This window comes from Salmo trutta, chromosome 13 (genome assembly GCF_901001165.1).
Source record: "Salmo trutta chromosome 13, fSalTru1.1, whole genome shotgun sequence".
Classification (NCBI taxonomy): Eukaryota; Metazoa; Chordata; class Actinopteri; order Salmoniformes; family Salmonidae; genus Salmo; species Salmo trutta.
Window position 1 is genome coordinate 32,631,926 of NC_042969.1, and position 12,666 is coordinate 32,644,591.

Genomic DNA, 12,666 nt, shown 5'->3' on the forward strand with positions numbered 1-12,666 from the left:
GGTAAAAGAGGCGAGCGCATGTAGCCTAGTGGTAAGAGAGGCGAGCGCATGTAGCCTAGTGGTAAGAGAGGCGAGCGCGTGTAGCCTAGTGGTAAAAGAGGCGAGCGCATGTAGCCTAGTGGTAAAAGAGGCGAGCGCATGTAGCCTAGTGGTAAAAGAGGCGAGCGCATGTAGCCTAGTGGTAAGAGAGGCGAGCGCATGTAGCCTAGTGGTAAGAGAGGCGAGCGCGTGTAGCCTAGTGGTAAGAGAGGCGAGCGCGTGTAGCCTAGTGGTAAGAGAGGCGAGCGCGTGTAGCCTAGTGGTAAGAGAGGCGAGCGCGTGTAGCCTAGTGGTAAGAGAGGCGAGCGCGTGTAGCCTAGTGGTAAGAGAGGCGAGCGCGTGTAGCCTAGTGGTAAGAGAGGCGAGCGCGTGTAGCCTAGTGGTAAGAGAGGCGAGCGCGTGTAGCCTAGTGGTAAGAGAGGCGAGCGCGTGTAGCCTAGTGGTAAGAGAGGCGAGCGCATGTAGCCTAGTGGTAAGAGAGGCGAGCGCATGTAGCCTAGTGGTAAGAGAGGCGAGCGCTTGTAGCCTAGTGGTAAGAGCGCATGTAGCCTAGTGGTAAGAGCGCGTGTAGCCTAGTGGTAAGAGAGGCGAGCGCGTGTAGCCTAGTGGTAAGAGAGGCGAGCGCGTGTAGCCTAGTGGTAAGAGCGCGTGTAGCCTAGTGGTAAGAGAGGCGAGCGCGTGTAGCCTAGTGGTAAGAGAGGCGAGCACATGTAGCCTAGTGGTAAGAGAGGCGAGCGCATGTAGCCTAGTGGTAAGAGAGGCGAGCGCGTGTAGCTTAGTGGTAAGAGCTCATGTAGCCTAGTGGTAAGAGCGCATGTAGCCTAGTGGTAAGAGAGGCGAGCGCATGTAGCCTAGTGGTAAGAGAGGCGAGCGCGTGTAGCCTAGTGGTAAGAGAGGCGAGCGCGTGTAGCCTAGTGGTAAGAGAGGCGAGCGCGTGTAGCCTAGTGTTAAGAGAGGCGAGCGCGTGTAGCCTAGTGGTAAGAGAGGCGAGCGCGTGTAGCCTAGTGGTAAGAGAGGCGAGCGCGTGTAGCCTAGTGGTAAGAGAGGCGAGCGCGTGTAGCCTAGTGGTAAGAGAGGCGAGCGCGTGTAGCCTAGTGGTAAGAGAGGCGAGCGCGTGTAGCCTAGTGGTAAGAGAGGCGAGCGCGTGTAGCCTAGTGGTAAGAGAGGCGAGCGCGTGTAGCCTAGTGGTAAGAGAGGCGAGCGCGTGTAGCCTAGTGGTAAGAGAGGCGAGCGCGTGTAGCCTAGTGGTAAGAGAGGCGAGCGCGTGTAGCCTAGTGGTAAGAGAGGCGAGCGCATGTAGCCTAGTGGTAAGAGCGCATGTAGCCTAGTGGTAAGAGAGGCGAGCGCGTGTAGCCTAGTGGTAAGAGAGGCGAGCGCGTGTAGCCTAGTGGTAAGAGAGGCGAGCGCGTGTAGCCTAGTGGTAAGAGAGGCGAGCGCGTGTAGCCTAGTGGTAAGAGAGGCGAGCGCATGTAGCCTAGTGGTAAGAGAGGCGAGCGCATGTAGCCTAGTGGTAAGAGAGGCGAGCGCGTGTAGCCTAGTGGTAAGAGCTCATGTAGCCTAGTGGTAAGAGCGCATGTAGCCTAGTGGTAAGAGAGGCGAGCGCGTGTAGCCTAGTGGTAAGAGAGGCGAGCGCGTGTAGCCTAGTGGTAAGAGAGGCGAGCGCGTGTAGCCTAGTGGTAAGAGAGGCGAGCGCGTGTAGCCTAGTGGTAAGAGAGGCGAGCGCGTGTAGCCTAGTGGTAAGAGAGGCGAGCGCGTGTAGCCTAGTGGTAAGAGAGGCGAGCGCGTGTAGCCTAGTGGTAAGAGAGGCGAGCGCGTGTAGCCTAGTGGTAAGAGAGGCGAGCGCGTGTAGCCTAGTGGTAAGAGAGGCGAGCGCGTGTAGCCTAGTGGTAAGAGAGGCGAGCGCGTGTAGCCTAGTGGTAAGAGAGGCGAGCGCGTGTAGCCTAGTGGTAAGAGTGCATGTAGCCTAGTGGTAAGAGCGCATGTAGCCTAGTGGTAAGAGAGGCGAGCGCATGTAGCCTAGTGGTAAGAGAGGCGAGCGCATGTAGCCTAGTGGTAAGAGAGGCGAGCGCATGTAGCCTAGTGGTAAGAGTGGCGAGCGCATGTAGCCTAGTGGCAAGAGCGCATGTAGCCTAGTGGTAAGAGAGGCGAGCGCGTGTAGCCTAGTGGTAAGAGAGGCGAGCGCATGTAGCCTAGTGGTAAGAGAGGCGAGCGCATGTAGCCTAGTGGTAAGAGAGGCGAGCGCGTGTAGCCTAGTGGTAGAGAGGCGAGCGCGTGTAGCCTAGTGGTAAGAGAGGCGAGCGCATGTAGCCTAGTGGTAAGAGCGCATGTAGCCTAGTGGTAAGAGAGGCGAGCGCGTGTAGCCTAGTGGTAAGAGAGGCGAGCGCGTGTAGCCTAGTGGTAAGAGAGGCGAGCGCGTGTAGCCTAGTGGTAAGAGAGGCGAGCGCGTGTAGCCTAGTGGTAAGAGAGGCGAGCGCGTGTAGCCTAGTGGTAAGAGAGGCGAGCGCGTGTAGCCTAGTGGTAAGAGAGGCGAGCGCGTGTAGCCTAGTGGTAAGAGAGGCGAGCGCGTGTAGCCTAGTGGTAAGAGAGGCGAGCGCGTGTAGCCTAGTGGTAAGAGAGGCGAGCGCGTGTAGCCTAGTGGTAAGAGAGGCGAGCGCGTGTAGCCTAGTGGTAAGAGAGGCGAGCGCGTGTAGCCTAGTGGTAAGAGAGGCGAGCGCGTGTAGCCTAGTGGTAAGAGAGGCGAGCGCATGTAGCCTAGTGGTAAGAGAGGCGAGCGCTTGTAGCCTAGTGGTAAGAGCGCATGTAGCCTAGTGGTAAGAGCGCGTGTAGCCTAGTGGTAAGAGAGGCGAGCGCGTGTAGCCTAGTGGTAAGAGAGGCGAGCGCGTGTAGCCTAGTGGTAAGAGAGGCGAGCGCATGTAGCCTAGTGGTAAGAGCGCGTGTAGCCTAGTGGTAAGAGAGGCGAGCGCGTGTAGCCTAGTGGTAAGAGAGGCGAGCACATGTAGCCTAGTGGTAAGAGAGGCGAGCGCATGTAGCCTAGTGGTAAGAGAGGCGAGCGCGTGTAGCTTAGTGGTAAGAGCTCATGTAGCCTAGTGGTAAGAGCGCATGTAGCCTAGTGGTAAGAGAGGCGAGCGCATGTAGCCTAGTGGTAAGAGAGGCGAGCGCGTGTAGCCTAGTGGTAAGAGAGGCGAGCGCGTGTAGCCTAGTGGTAAGAGAGGCGAGCGCGTGTAGCCTAGTGTTAAGAGAGGCGAGCGCGTGTAGCCTAGTGGTAAGAGAGGCGAGCGCGTGTAGCCTAGTGGTAAGAGAGGCGAGCGCGTGTAGCCTAGTGGTAAGAGAGGCGAGCGCGTGTAGCCTAGTGGTAAGAGAGGCGAGCGCGTGTAGCCTAGTGGTAAGAGAGGCGAGCGCGTGTAGCCTAGTGGTAAGAGAGGCGAGCGCGTGTAGCCTAGTGGTAAGAGAGGCGAGCGCGTGTAGCCTAGTGGTAAGAGAGGCGAGCGCATGTAGCCTAGTGGTAAGAGAGGCGAGCGCGTGTAGCCTAGTGGTAAGAGAGGCGAGCGCGTGTAGCCTAGTGGTAAGAGAGGCGAGCGCATGTAGCCTAGTGGTAAGAGCGCATGTAGCCTAGTGGTAAGAGAGGCGAGCGCGTGTAGCCTAGTGGTAAGAGAGGCGAGCGCGTGTAGCCTAGTGGTAAGAGAGGCGAGCGCGTGTAGCCTAGTGGTAAGAGAGGCGAGCGCGTGTAGCCTAGTGGTAAGAGAGGCGAGCGCATGTAGCCTAGTGGTAAGAGAGGCGAGCGCATGTAGCCTAGTGGTAAGAGAGGCGAGCGCGTGTAGCCTAGTGGTAAGAGCTCATGTAGCCTAGTGGTAAGAGCGCATGTAGCCTAGTGGTAAGAGAGGCGAGCGCGTGTAGCCTAGTGGTAAGAGAGGCGAGCGCGTGTAGCCTAGTGGTAAGAGAGGCGAGCGCGTGTAGCCTAGTGGTAAGAGAGGCGAGCGCGTGTAGCCTAGTGGTAAGAGAGGCGAGCGCGTGTAGCCTAGTGGTAAGAGAGGCGAGCGCGTGTAGCCTAGTGGTAAGAGAGGCGAGCGCGTGTAGCCTAGTGGTAAGAGAGGCGAGCGCGTGTAGCCTAGTGGTAAGAGAGGCGAGCGCGTGTAGCCTAGTGGTAAGAGAGGCGAGCGCGTGTAGCCTAGTGGTAAGAGAGGCGAGCGCGTGTAGCCTAGTGGTAAGAGTGCATGTAGCCTAGTGGTAAGAGCGCATGTAGCCTAGTGGTAAGAGAGGCGAGCGCATGTAGCCTAGTGGTAAGAGAGGCGAGCGCATGTAGCCTAGTGGTAAGAGTGGCGAGCGCATGTAGCCTAGTGGCAAGAGCGCATGTAGCCTAGTGGTAAGAGAGGCGAGCGCGTGTAGCCTAGTGGTAAGAGAGGCGAGCGCATGTAGCCTAGTGGTAAGAGAGGCGAGCGCATGTAGCCTAGTGGTAAGAGAGGCGAGCGCGTGTAGCCTAGTGGTAAGAGAGGCGAGCGCGTGTAGCCTAGTGGTAAGAGAGGCGAGCGCATGTAGCCTAGTGGTAAGAGCGCATGTAGCCTAGTGGTAAGAGAGGCGAGCGCGTGTAGCCTAGTGGTAAGAGAGGCGAGCGCGTGTAGCCTAGTGGTAAGAGAGGCGAGCGCGTGTAGCCTAGTGGTAAGAGGGGCGAGCGCGTGTAGCCTAGTGGTAAGAGAGGCGAGCGCGTGTAGCCTAGTGGTAAGAGAGGCGAGCGCGTGTAGCCTAGTGGTAAGAGAGGCGAGCGCCTGTAGCCTAGTGGTAAGAGAGGCGAGCGCGTGTAGCCTAGTGGTAAGAGAGGCGAGCGCCTGTAGCCTAGTGGTAAGAGAGGCGAGCGCATGTAGCCTAGTGGTAAGAGAGGCGAGCGCATGTAGCCTAGTGGTAAGAGAGGCGAGCGCGTGTAGCCTAGTGGTAAGAGAGGCGAGCGCGTGTAGCCTAGTGGTAAGAGAGGCGAGCGCGTGTAGCCTAGTGGTAAGAGAGGCGAGCGCGTGTAGCCTAGTGGTAAGAGAGGCGAGCGCGTGTAGCCTAGTGGTAAGAGAGGCGAGCGCGTGTAGCCTAGTGGTAAGAGAGGCGAGCGCGTGTAGCCTAGTGGTAAGAGAGGCGAGCGCGTGTAGCCTAGTGGTAAGAGAGGCGAGCGCGTGTAGCCTAGTGGTAAGAGAGGCGAGCGCGTGTAGCCTAGTGGTAAGAGAGGCGAGCGCGTGTAGCCTAGTGGTAAGAGAGGCGAGCGCGTGTAGCCTAGTGGTAAGAGCGCATGTAGCCTAGTGGTAAGAGAGGCGAGCGCGTGTAGCCTAGTGGTAAGAGAGGTGAGCGCGTGTAGCCTAGTGGTAAGAGATGCGAGCGCGTGTAGCCTAGTGGTAAGAGAGGCGAGCGCGTGTAGCCTAGTGGTAAGAGATGCGAGCGCGTGTAGCCTAGTGGTAAGAGAGGCGAGCGCGTGTAGCCTAGTGGTAAGAGCGCATGTAGCCTAGTGGTAAGAGCGCATGTAGCCTAGTGGTAAGAGAGGCGAGCGCGTATAGCCTAGTGGTAAGAGAGGCGAGCGCATGTAGCCTAGTGGTAAGAGAGGCGAGCGCGTGTAGCCTAGTGGTAAGAGAGGCGAGCGCATGTAGCCTAGTGGTAAGAGAGGCGAGCGCATGTAGCCTAGTGGTAAGAGAGGCGAGCGCATGTAGCCTAGTGGTAAGAGAGGCGAGCGCATGTAGCCTAGTGGTAAGAGAGGCGAGCGCATGTAGCCTAGTGGTAAGAGAGGCGAGCGCATGTAGCCTAGTGGTAAGAGAGGCGAGCGCGTGTAGCCTAGTGGTAAGAGAGGCGAGCGCGTGTAGCCTAGTGGTAAGAGCGCATGTAGCCTAGTGGTAAGAGCGCATGTAGCCTAGTGGTAAGAGAGGCGAGCGCGTGTAGCCTAGTGGTAAGAGAGGCGAGCGCGTGTAGCCTAGTGGTAAGAGAGGCGAGCGCATGTAGCCTAGTGGTAAGAGAGGCGAGCGCATGTAGCCTAGTGGTAAGAGAGGCGAGCGCATGTAGCCTAGTGGTAAGAGAGGCGAGCGCGTGTAGCCTAGTGGTAAGAGAGGCGAGCGCGTATAGCCTAGTGGTAAGAGAGGCGAGCGCGTGTAGCCTAGTGGTAAGAGCGCATGTAGCCTAGTGGTAAGAGAGGCGAGCGCGTGTAGCCTAGTGGTAAGAGAGGCGAGCGCATGTAGCCTAGTGGTAAGAGAGGCGAGCGCGTGTAGCCTAGTGGTAAGAGAGGCGAGCGCGTGTAGCCTAGTGGTAAGAGAGGCGAGCGCGTGTAGCCTAGTGGTAAGAGAGGCGAGCGCGTGTAGCCTAGTGGTAAGAGAGGCGAGCGCGTGTAGCCTAGTGGTAAGAGAGGCGAGCGCCTGTAGCCTAGTGGTAAGAGAGGCGAGCGCATGTAGCCTAGTGGTAAGAGAGGCGAGCGCATGTAGCCTAGTGGTAAGAGAGGCGAGCGCATGTAGCCTAGTGGTAAGAGAGGCGAGCGCGTGTAGCCTAGTGGTAAGAGAGGCGAGCGCGTGTAGCCTAGTGGTAAGAGAGGCGAGCGCGTGTAGCCTAGTGGTAAGAGAGGCGAGCGCATGTAGCCTAGTGGTAAGAGAGGCGAGCGCGTGTAGCCTAGTGGTAAGAGATGCGAGCGCGTGTAGCCTAGTGGTAAGAGAGGCGAGCGCGTGTAGCCTAGTGGTAAGAGCGCATGTAGCCTAGTGGTAAGAGCGCATGTAGCCTAGTGGTAAGAGAGGCGAGCGCGTGTAGCCTAGTTGTAAGAGAGGTGAGCGCGTGTAGCCTAGTGGTAAGAGAGGCGAGCGCGTGTAGCCTAGTGGTAAGAGATGCGAGCGCGTGTAGCCTAGTGGTAAGAGAGGCGAGCGCGTGTAGCCTAGTGGTAAGAGCGCATGTAGCCTAGTGGTAAGAGCGCATGTAGCCTAGTGGTAAGAGAGGCGAGCGCGTGTAGCCTAGTGGTAAGAGAGGCGAGCGCATGTAGCCTAGTGGTAAGAGAGGCGAGCGCATGTAGCCTAGTGGTAAGAGAGGCGAGCGCATGTAGCCTAGTGGTAAGAGAGGCGAGCGCATGTAGCCTAGTGGTAAGAGAGGCGTAGCGAGCGCGTGTAGCCTAGTGGTAAGAGAGGCGAGCGCGTGTAGCCTAGTGGTAAGAGCGCATGTAGCCTAGTGGTAAGAGCACATATAGCCTAGTGGTAAGAGAGGCGATCGCGTGTAGCCTAGTGGTAAGAGAGGCGAGCGCGTGTAGCCTAGTGGTAAGAGCGCATGTAGCCTAGTGGTAAGAGAGGCGAGCGCGTGTAGCCTAGTGGTAAGAGAGGCGAGCGCGTGTAGCCTAGTGGTAAGAGAGGCGAGCGCATGTAGCCTAGTGGTAAGAGAGGCGAGCGCATGTAGCCTAGTGGTAAGAGAGGCGAGCGCGTGTAGCCTAGTGGTAAGAGAGGCGAGCGCATGTAGCCTAGTGGTAAGAGCGCATGTAGCCTAGTGGTAAGAGAGGCGAGCGCGTGTAGCCTAGTGGTAAGAGAGGCGAGCGCATGTAGCCTAGTGGTAAGAGAGGCGAGCGCATGTAGCCTAGTGGTAAGAGAGGCGAGCGCGTGTAGCCTAGTGGTAAGAGAGGCGAGCCAGCAGCAGGAGGGTTACCTGTTCTAATCCCGGGTCAGACAGGAAAATTCTGTTGGGAAGTGAGCAGGCTACCAAACAAAGGGTTGCTGGTATCAAATCCTAGATACCATTGCTTGGTAAGAGCGCATGTAGCCTAGTGGTAAGAGCGCATGTAGCCTAGTGGTAAGAGCGCATGTAGCCTAGTGGTAAGAGAGGCGAGCGCGTGTAGCCTAGTGGTAAGAGAGGCGAGCGCGTGTAGCCTAGTGGTAAGAGAGGCGAGCGCGTGTAGCCTAGTGGTAAGAGATGCGAGCGCGTGTAGCCTAGTGGTAAGAGAGGCGAGCGCGTGTAGCCTAGTGGTAAGAGCGCATGTAGCCTAGTGGTAAGAGCGCATGTAGCCTAGTGGTAAGAGAGGCGAGCGCGTGTAGCCTAGTGGTAAGAGAGGCGAGCGCATGTAGCCTAGTGGTAAGAGAGGCGAGCGCATGTAGCCTAGTGGTAAGAGAGGCGAGCGCGTGTAGCCTAGTGGTAAGAGATGCGAGCGCGTGTAGCCTAGTGGTAAGAGAGGCGAGCGCGTGTAGCCTAGTGGTAAGAGCGCATGTAGCCTAGTGGTAAGAGCGCATGTAGCCTAGTGGTAAGAGAGGCGAGCGCGTGTAGCCTAGTGGTAAGAGAGGTGAGCGCGTGTAGCCTAGTGGTAAGAGAGGCGAGCGCGTGTAGCCTAGTGGTAAGAGATGCGAGCGCGTGTAGCCTAGTGGTAAGAGAGGCGAGCGCGTGTAGCCTAGTGGTAAGAGCGCATGTAGCCTAGTGGTAAGAGCGCATGTAGCCTAGTGGTAAGAGAGGCGAGCGCGTGTAGCCTAGTGGTAAGAGAGGCGAGCGCATGTAGCCTAGTGGTAAGAGAGGCGAGCGCATGTAGCCTAGTGGTAAGAGAGGCGAGCGCATGTAGCCTAGTGGTAAGAGAGGCGAGCGCATGTAGCCTAGTGGTAAGAGAGGCGAGCGCGTGTAGCCTAGTGGTAAGAGAGGCGAGCGCGTGTAGCCTAGTGGTAAGAGCGCATGTAGCCTAGTGGTAAGAGCACATATAGCCTAGTGGTAAGAGAGGCGATCGCGTGTAGCCTAGTGGTAAGAGAGGCGAGCGCGTGTAGCCTAGTGGTAAGAGCGCATGTAGCCTAGTGGTAAGAGAGGCGAGCGCGTGTAGCCTAGTGGTAAGAGAGGCGAGCGCGTGTAGCCTAGTGGTAAGAGAGGCGAGCGCATGTAGCCTAGTGGTAAGAGAGGCGAGCGCCTGTAGCCTAGTGGTAAGAGAGGCGAGCGCGTGTAGCCTAGTGGTAAGAGAGGCGAGCGCATGTAGCCTAGTGGTAAGAGAGGCGAGCGCGTGTAGCCTAGTGGTAAGAGAGGCGAGCGCATGTAGCCTAGTGGTAAAAGAGGCGAGCGCATGTAGCCTAGTGGTAAGAGAGGCGAGCGCGTGTAGCCTAGTGGTAAGAGAGGCGAGCGCATGTAGCCTAGTGGTAAGAGAGGCGAGCGCGTGTAGCCTAGTGGTAAGAGAGGCGAGCGCATGTAGCCTAGTGGTAAAAGAGGCGAGCGCATGTAGCCTAGTGGTAAGAGAGGCGAGCGCGTGTAGCCTAGTGGTAAGAGAGGCGAGCGCATGTAGCCTAGTGGTAAGAGAGGCGAGCCAGCAGCAGGAGGGTTACCTGTTCTAATCCCGGGTCAGACAGGAAAATTCTGTTGGGAAGTGAGCAGGCTACCAAACAAAGGGTTGCTGGTATCAAATCCTAGATACCATTGCTTGCTTTTGTGCCCTTGAACAAGGCACTTAACCCCCCACTACAACAGCTCCCTGGGCACCCAGTCTGGCAGCCCTCCGCACCTCTCCCCCAAAAAAACGTATATGTGTGTGTGTCTTTCAGAGGAGTTGGGTTAATATCGGAAGTAAAATTTTGGTTGGACCTTGTGTGCAATCGACCAATAAAGTGATCTTAATTACAATGCAATTTAGAAATTATTCTTTTTTATTTGGAATTTAAATTATATCTAACGTTTTTAAGGAGTGCTAAATGTTTTGTATTTAGTCTTGGGTATTTGCCATTGTTGTAGTTGTAGTTATATCCGATAGGTGTCGCTGCCGTCCTCTGTTTTATTATAGGGATCTGAGTTTTATTATAAGGACCGTTAATGACAATTCTAAGGACCCCTAGTTGGTCATTTACACCCCTGTTTACTATACTATTCACAGTTGATGTTCAAAAAATGACAAATTCATTGAAATTGACATTGCAAATCAAATTGGCATCTCAATTGCTTTGCTATATGGCTCATGACAGCAATGATATGACACCAAATGATGAATCATCTCCACAATTCCATTTGACGAATCATCTAAACAGTCATAGATCTGCCTTTGTGTTTATAGCTGTAAGTGAAACTGTTAGTTTTGCACAATATAAACACTGACCGGGCCGGGGCAAAGCTAGAGCGCGTCACCGGCAGGTAGGTGGGGTTTAACGGGGCTGATTATTTACGGTACTTTTTGCAGCAGCAGAGCTCTCCGGGATGGCATAAGAGAGTGGCTATTGCTACGGGAGGAGAAAACCTACCGAACGAAAGACAGATAGCGTCGTCCCCTCGGCGATGGCACGGCTAGAGGTGTTTTTGTTCACGGCTCTAGCTCGCATTTCGTCTGGGAATTCTGCTTCCTTTATTAGCTATTCCTGATCCGTACTCAAACCGACACCCCCAATTATGGATTGTACTGAAGTTCCACCTTCTGTATTTTTGAGTCAAGACAATCGAGCGAAATAAGAGGAAACGATCAGGGACGGCTGTGGGCTATTATCCATTCCGGACTGTTCTCCATATATAGACAAGAGTCGTTGAGATGCATGCGTGAAAGATTTTGGTAGGCTATTTTGTTTCAATCCTCGGGTGCAATATTCAGGATATTCCATTGGTTTACGTGTAAAGAACATGGACACAAGGTGTTTTAGCTACCAGAAACTATCCCTGTAGTTAGAATAGATTCCTTCGTGTTGTCAAATTTTGCTATAAATGGCCTGAGATGATATAACTGCAGTTTAGATGATTGCTTTGCTCTGTTAGGAATAGTGCGCTGCTGTAGTTAAGCCCTCTCTTAACAGCTGATCACCTTTAGGGTTTCAGAAATACCCTTTTGTTAATTTTGACAACAGAAAACTTTTTTTTTATTTTATTCAAATGTATTTCATATGAACGCAAGTAACCTATTCTGAGCTGCTGTGTAGAGTTGTAGGCTATAACTTGGAAACAAACCTCCCCACCTCACTAGCAAGGTGACAGTAGGAGTAGGGTTGCAGAGTGAGCAGAGTTCTCTGTAACAGAACGACAATAGCCATGGCTCTGCCAGATAACACCCCCAGCATTCCATTAGGGGAAGAAGTCATCTTCCCTGAGATAGTAGAGCTGAATGTGGGTGGCCAGGTGTACATCACTCGCTACTCAACCCTTATCAGCGTACCAGACTCTCTCCTGTGGGAGATGTTTAACAGGAAATCCACCAAAGGTCTGGCGAGGGACACCAAGGGCCGTTTCTTCGTGGACCGGGATGGTTTCTTGTTCCGGTATATTCTGGACTACATGAGAGATCAGCAGCTGGTGCTCCCAGACCACTTCCCAGAGCGGGGTCGCCTGCAGCGGGAGGCTGAGTTCTTCATCCTACCTGAGCTCGTAAAGATTCTGGCGCCCAAATTCAGCAAGCAGAACTCGCTAGGCGATGAGGGGTGTCAGAGCGACCCGGAGGACTCCTCGCCGGGCATCGACACCGGGCGCAACCTGGCCTCGCTGGGCACTGCCGCCTGCGCCAGTCTGGTCCCCAGTGGAGACGGTAAACGCTCGGGATTCATCACCATCGGTTATCGCGGCTCTTATACATTGGGGCGCGACAGCCAGACTGATGCCAAGTTCAGACGTGTTGCTCGCATTATGGTCTGTGGCAAGACGTCGCTGGCTAAAGAGGTGTTTGGGGAGACGCTGAACGAGAGCCGGGACCCAGACCGACCCCCAGAGCGCTACACGTCACGATACTACCTCAAATTCACCTTCCTGGAGCAGGCCTTTGACAGGCTGGCGGACGCCGGGTTTCACATGGTGGCCTGTAACTCCACGGGGACCTGCGCCTTTGCTCACGAGCAGACGGACGACAAGATCTGGACCAGCTACACTGAATACGTGTTCTACCGTGAGTGAGACCATCATCATCATCCCTGGTCCCCGGTCCCGCTAGTGGTCCCCAGCATCCAGCCTCCTCTACCCTTGTCTCCCTGGATCCAGCCCTGGGTCCCCTTGCCTCCCTGGATCCAGCCCTGGGTCCCCTTGCCTCCCTGGATCCAGCCCTGTGTCCCCTTGCCTCCCTGGATCCCCTTGCCTCCCTGGATCCAGCCCTGGGTCCCCTTGCCTCCCTGGATCCAGCCCTGGGTCCCCTTGCCTCCCTGGATCCAGCCCTGGGTCCCCTTGCCTCCCTGGATCCCCTTGCCTCCCTGGATCCAGCCCTGGGTCCCCTTGCCTCCCTGGATCCAGCCCTGGGTCCCCTTGCCTCCCTGGATCCCCTTGTCTCCCTGTATCCAGTCCTGGGCCCCCTTGTCTCCCTGTATCCAGTCCTGGGCCCCCTTGCATCCCTGGATCCATCAATTATTCCCTTGCCTCCTGGACCCCAGCCTCCAGCCCCTGCCCCCCAGCCCCTGCCCCTGGCTTGTTGGCCCCCTTAGTGCTCCCTAGCCTCCAGCCCTTGCCCCCCCCCCCCCCCCGCCACCAGCCCTGGATTCCTGCTTTGAGCACCCCTGGCCCCAATCCCCATGGGCCCTGGCCCCCTGCGTCAAGGCCCCCTGCCTCCAACCAGCCGTCCCCTCTCCATATTTCTCTCACACCCATCAGCTGTAGTCCTGACTACCTCTGCAGTCCCCTCTCCTGATCCAGCTATAACCCAACCATCGCCCCGCACCAAGCCTCAGAGACCCAACCACAGCCCCCCTAACCATCCTACAGAGACTGCCCCCCCACCCTCCATGTACTGTCCTTCCTCCTGTATAT

At 56.1% G+C, this 12,666-nt stretch overlaps 1 protein-coding gene across 1 annotated transcript; it reads left to right on the forward strand.

Moving 5' to 3' along the window:
• Nucleotides 1–9,217: 9,217 nt before the first annotated feature.
• Nucleotides 9,218–12,348, forward strand: LOC115205665 (BTB/POZ domain-containing protein KCTD12-like). The gene has a single exon (XM_029771865.1). It carries the CDS (start codon nt 10,975–10,977, stop codon nt 11,824–11,826), a length of 852 nt encoding a protein of 283 aa, XP_029627725.1. The 5' UTR covers nt 9,218–10,974; the 3' UTR covers nt 11,827–12,348.
• Nucleotides 12,349–12,666: the final 318 nt, after the last annotated feature.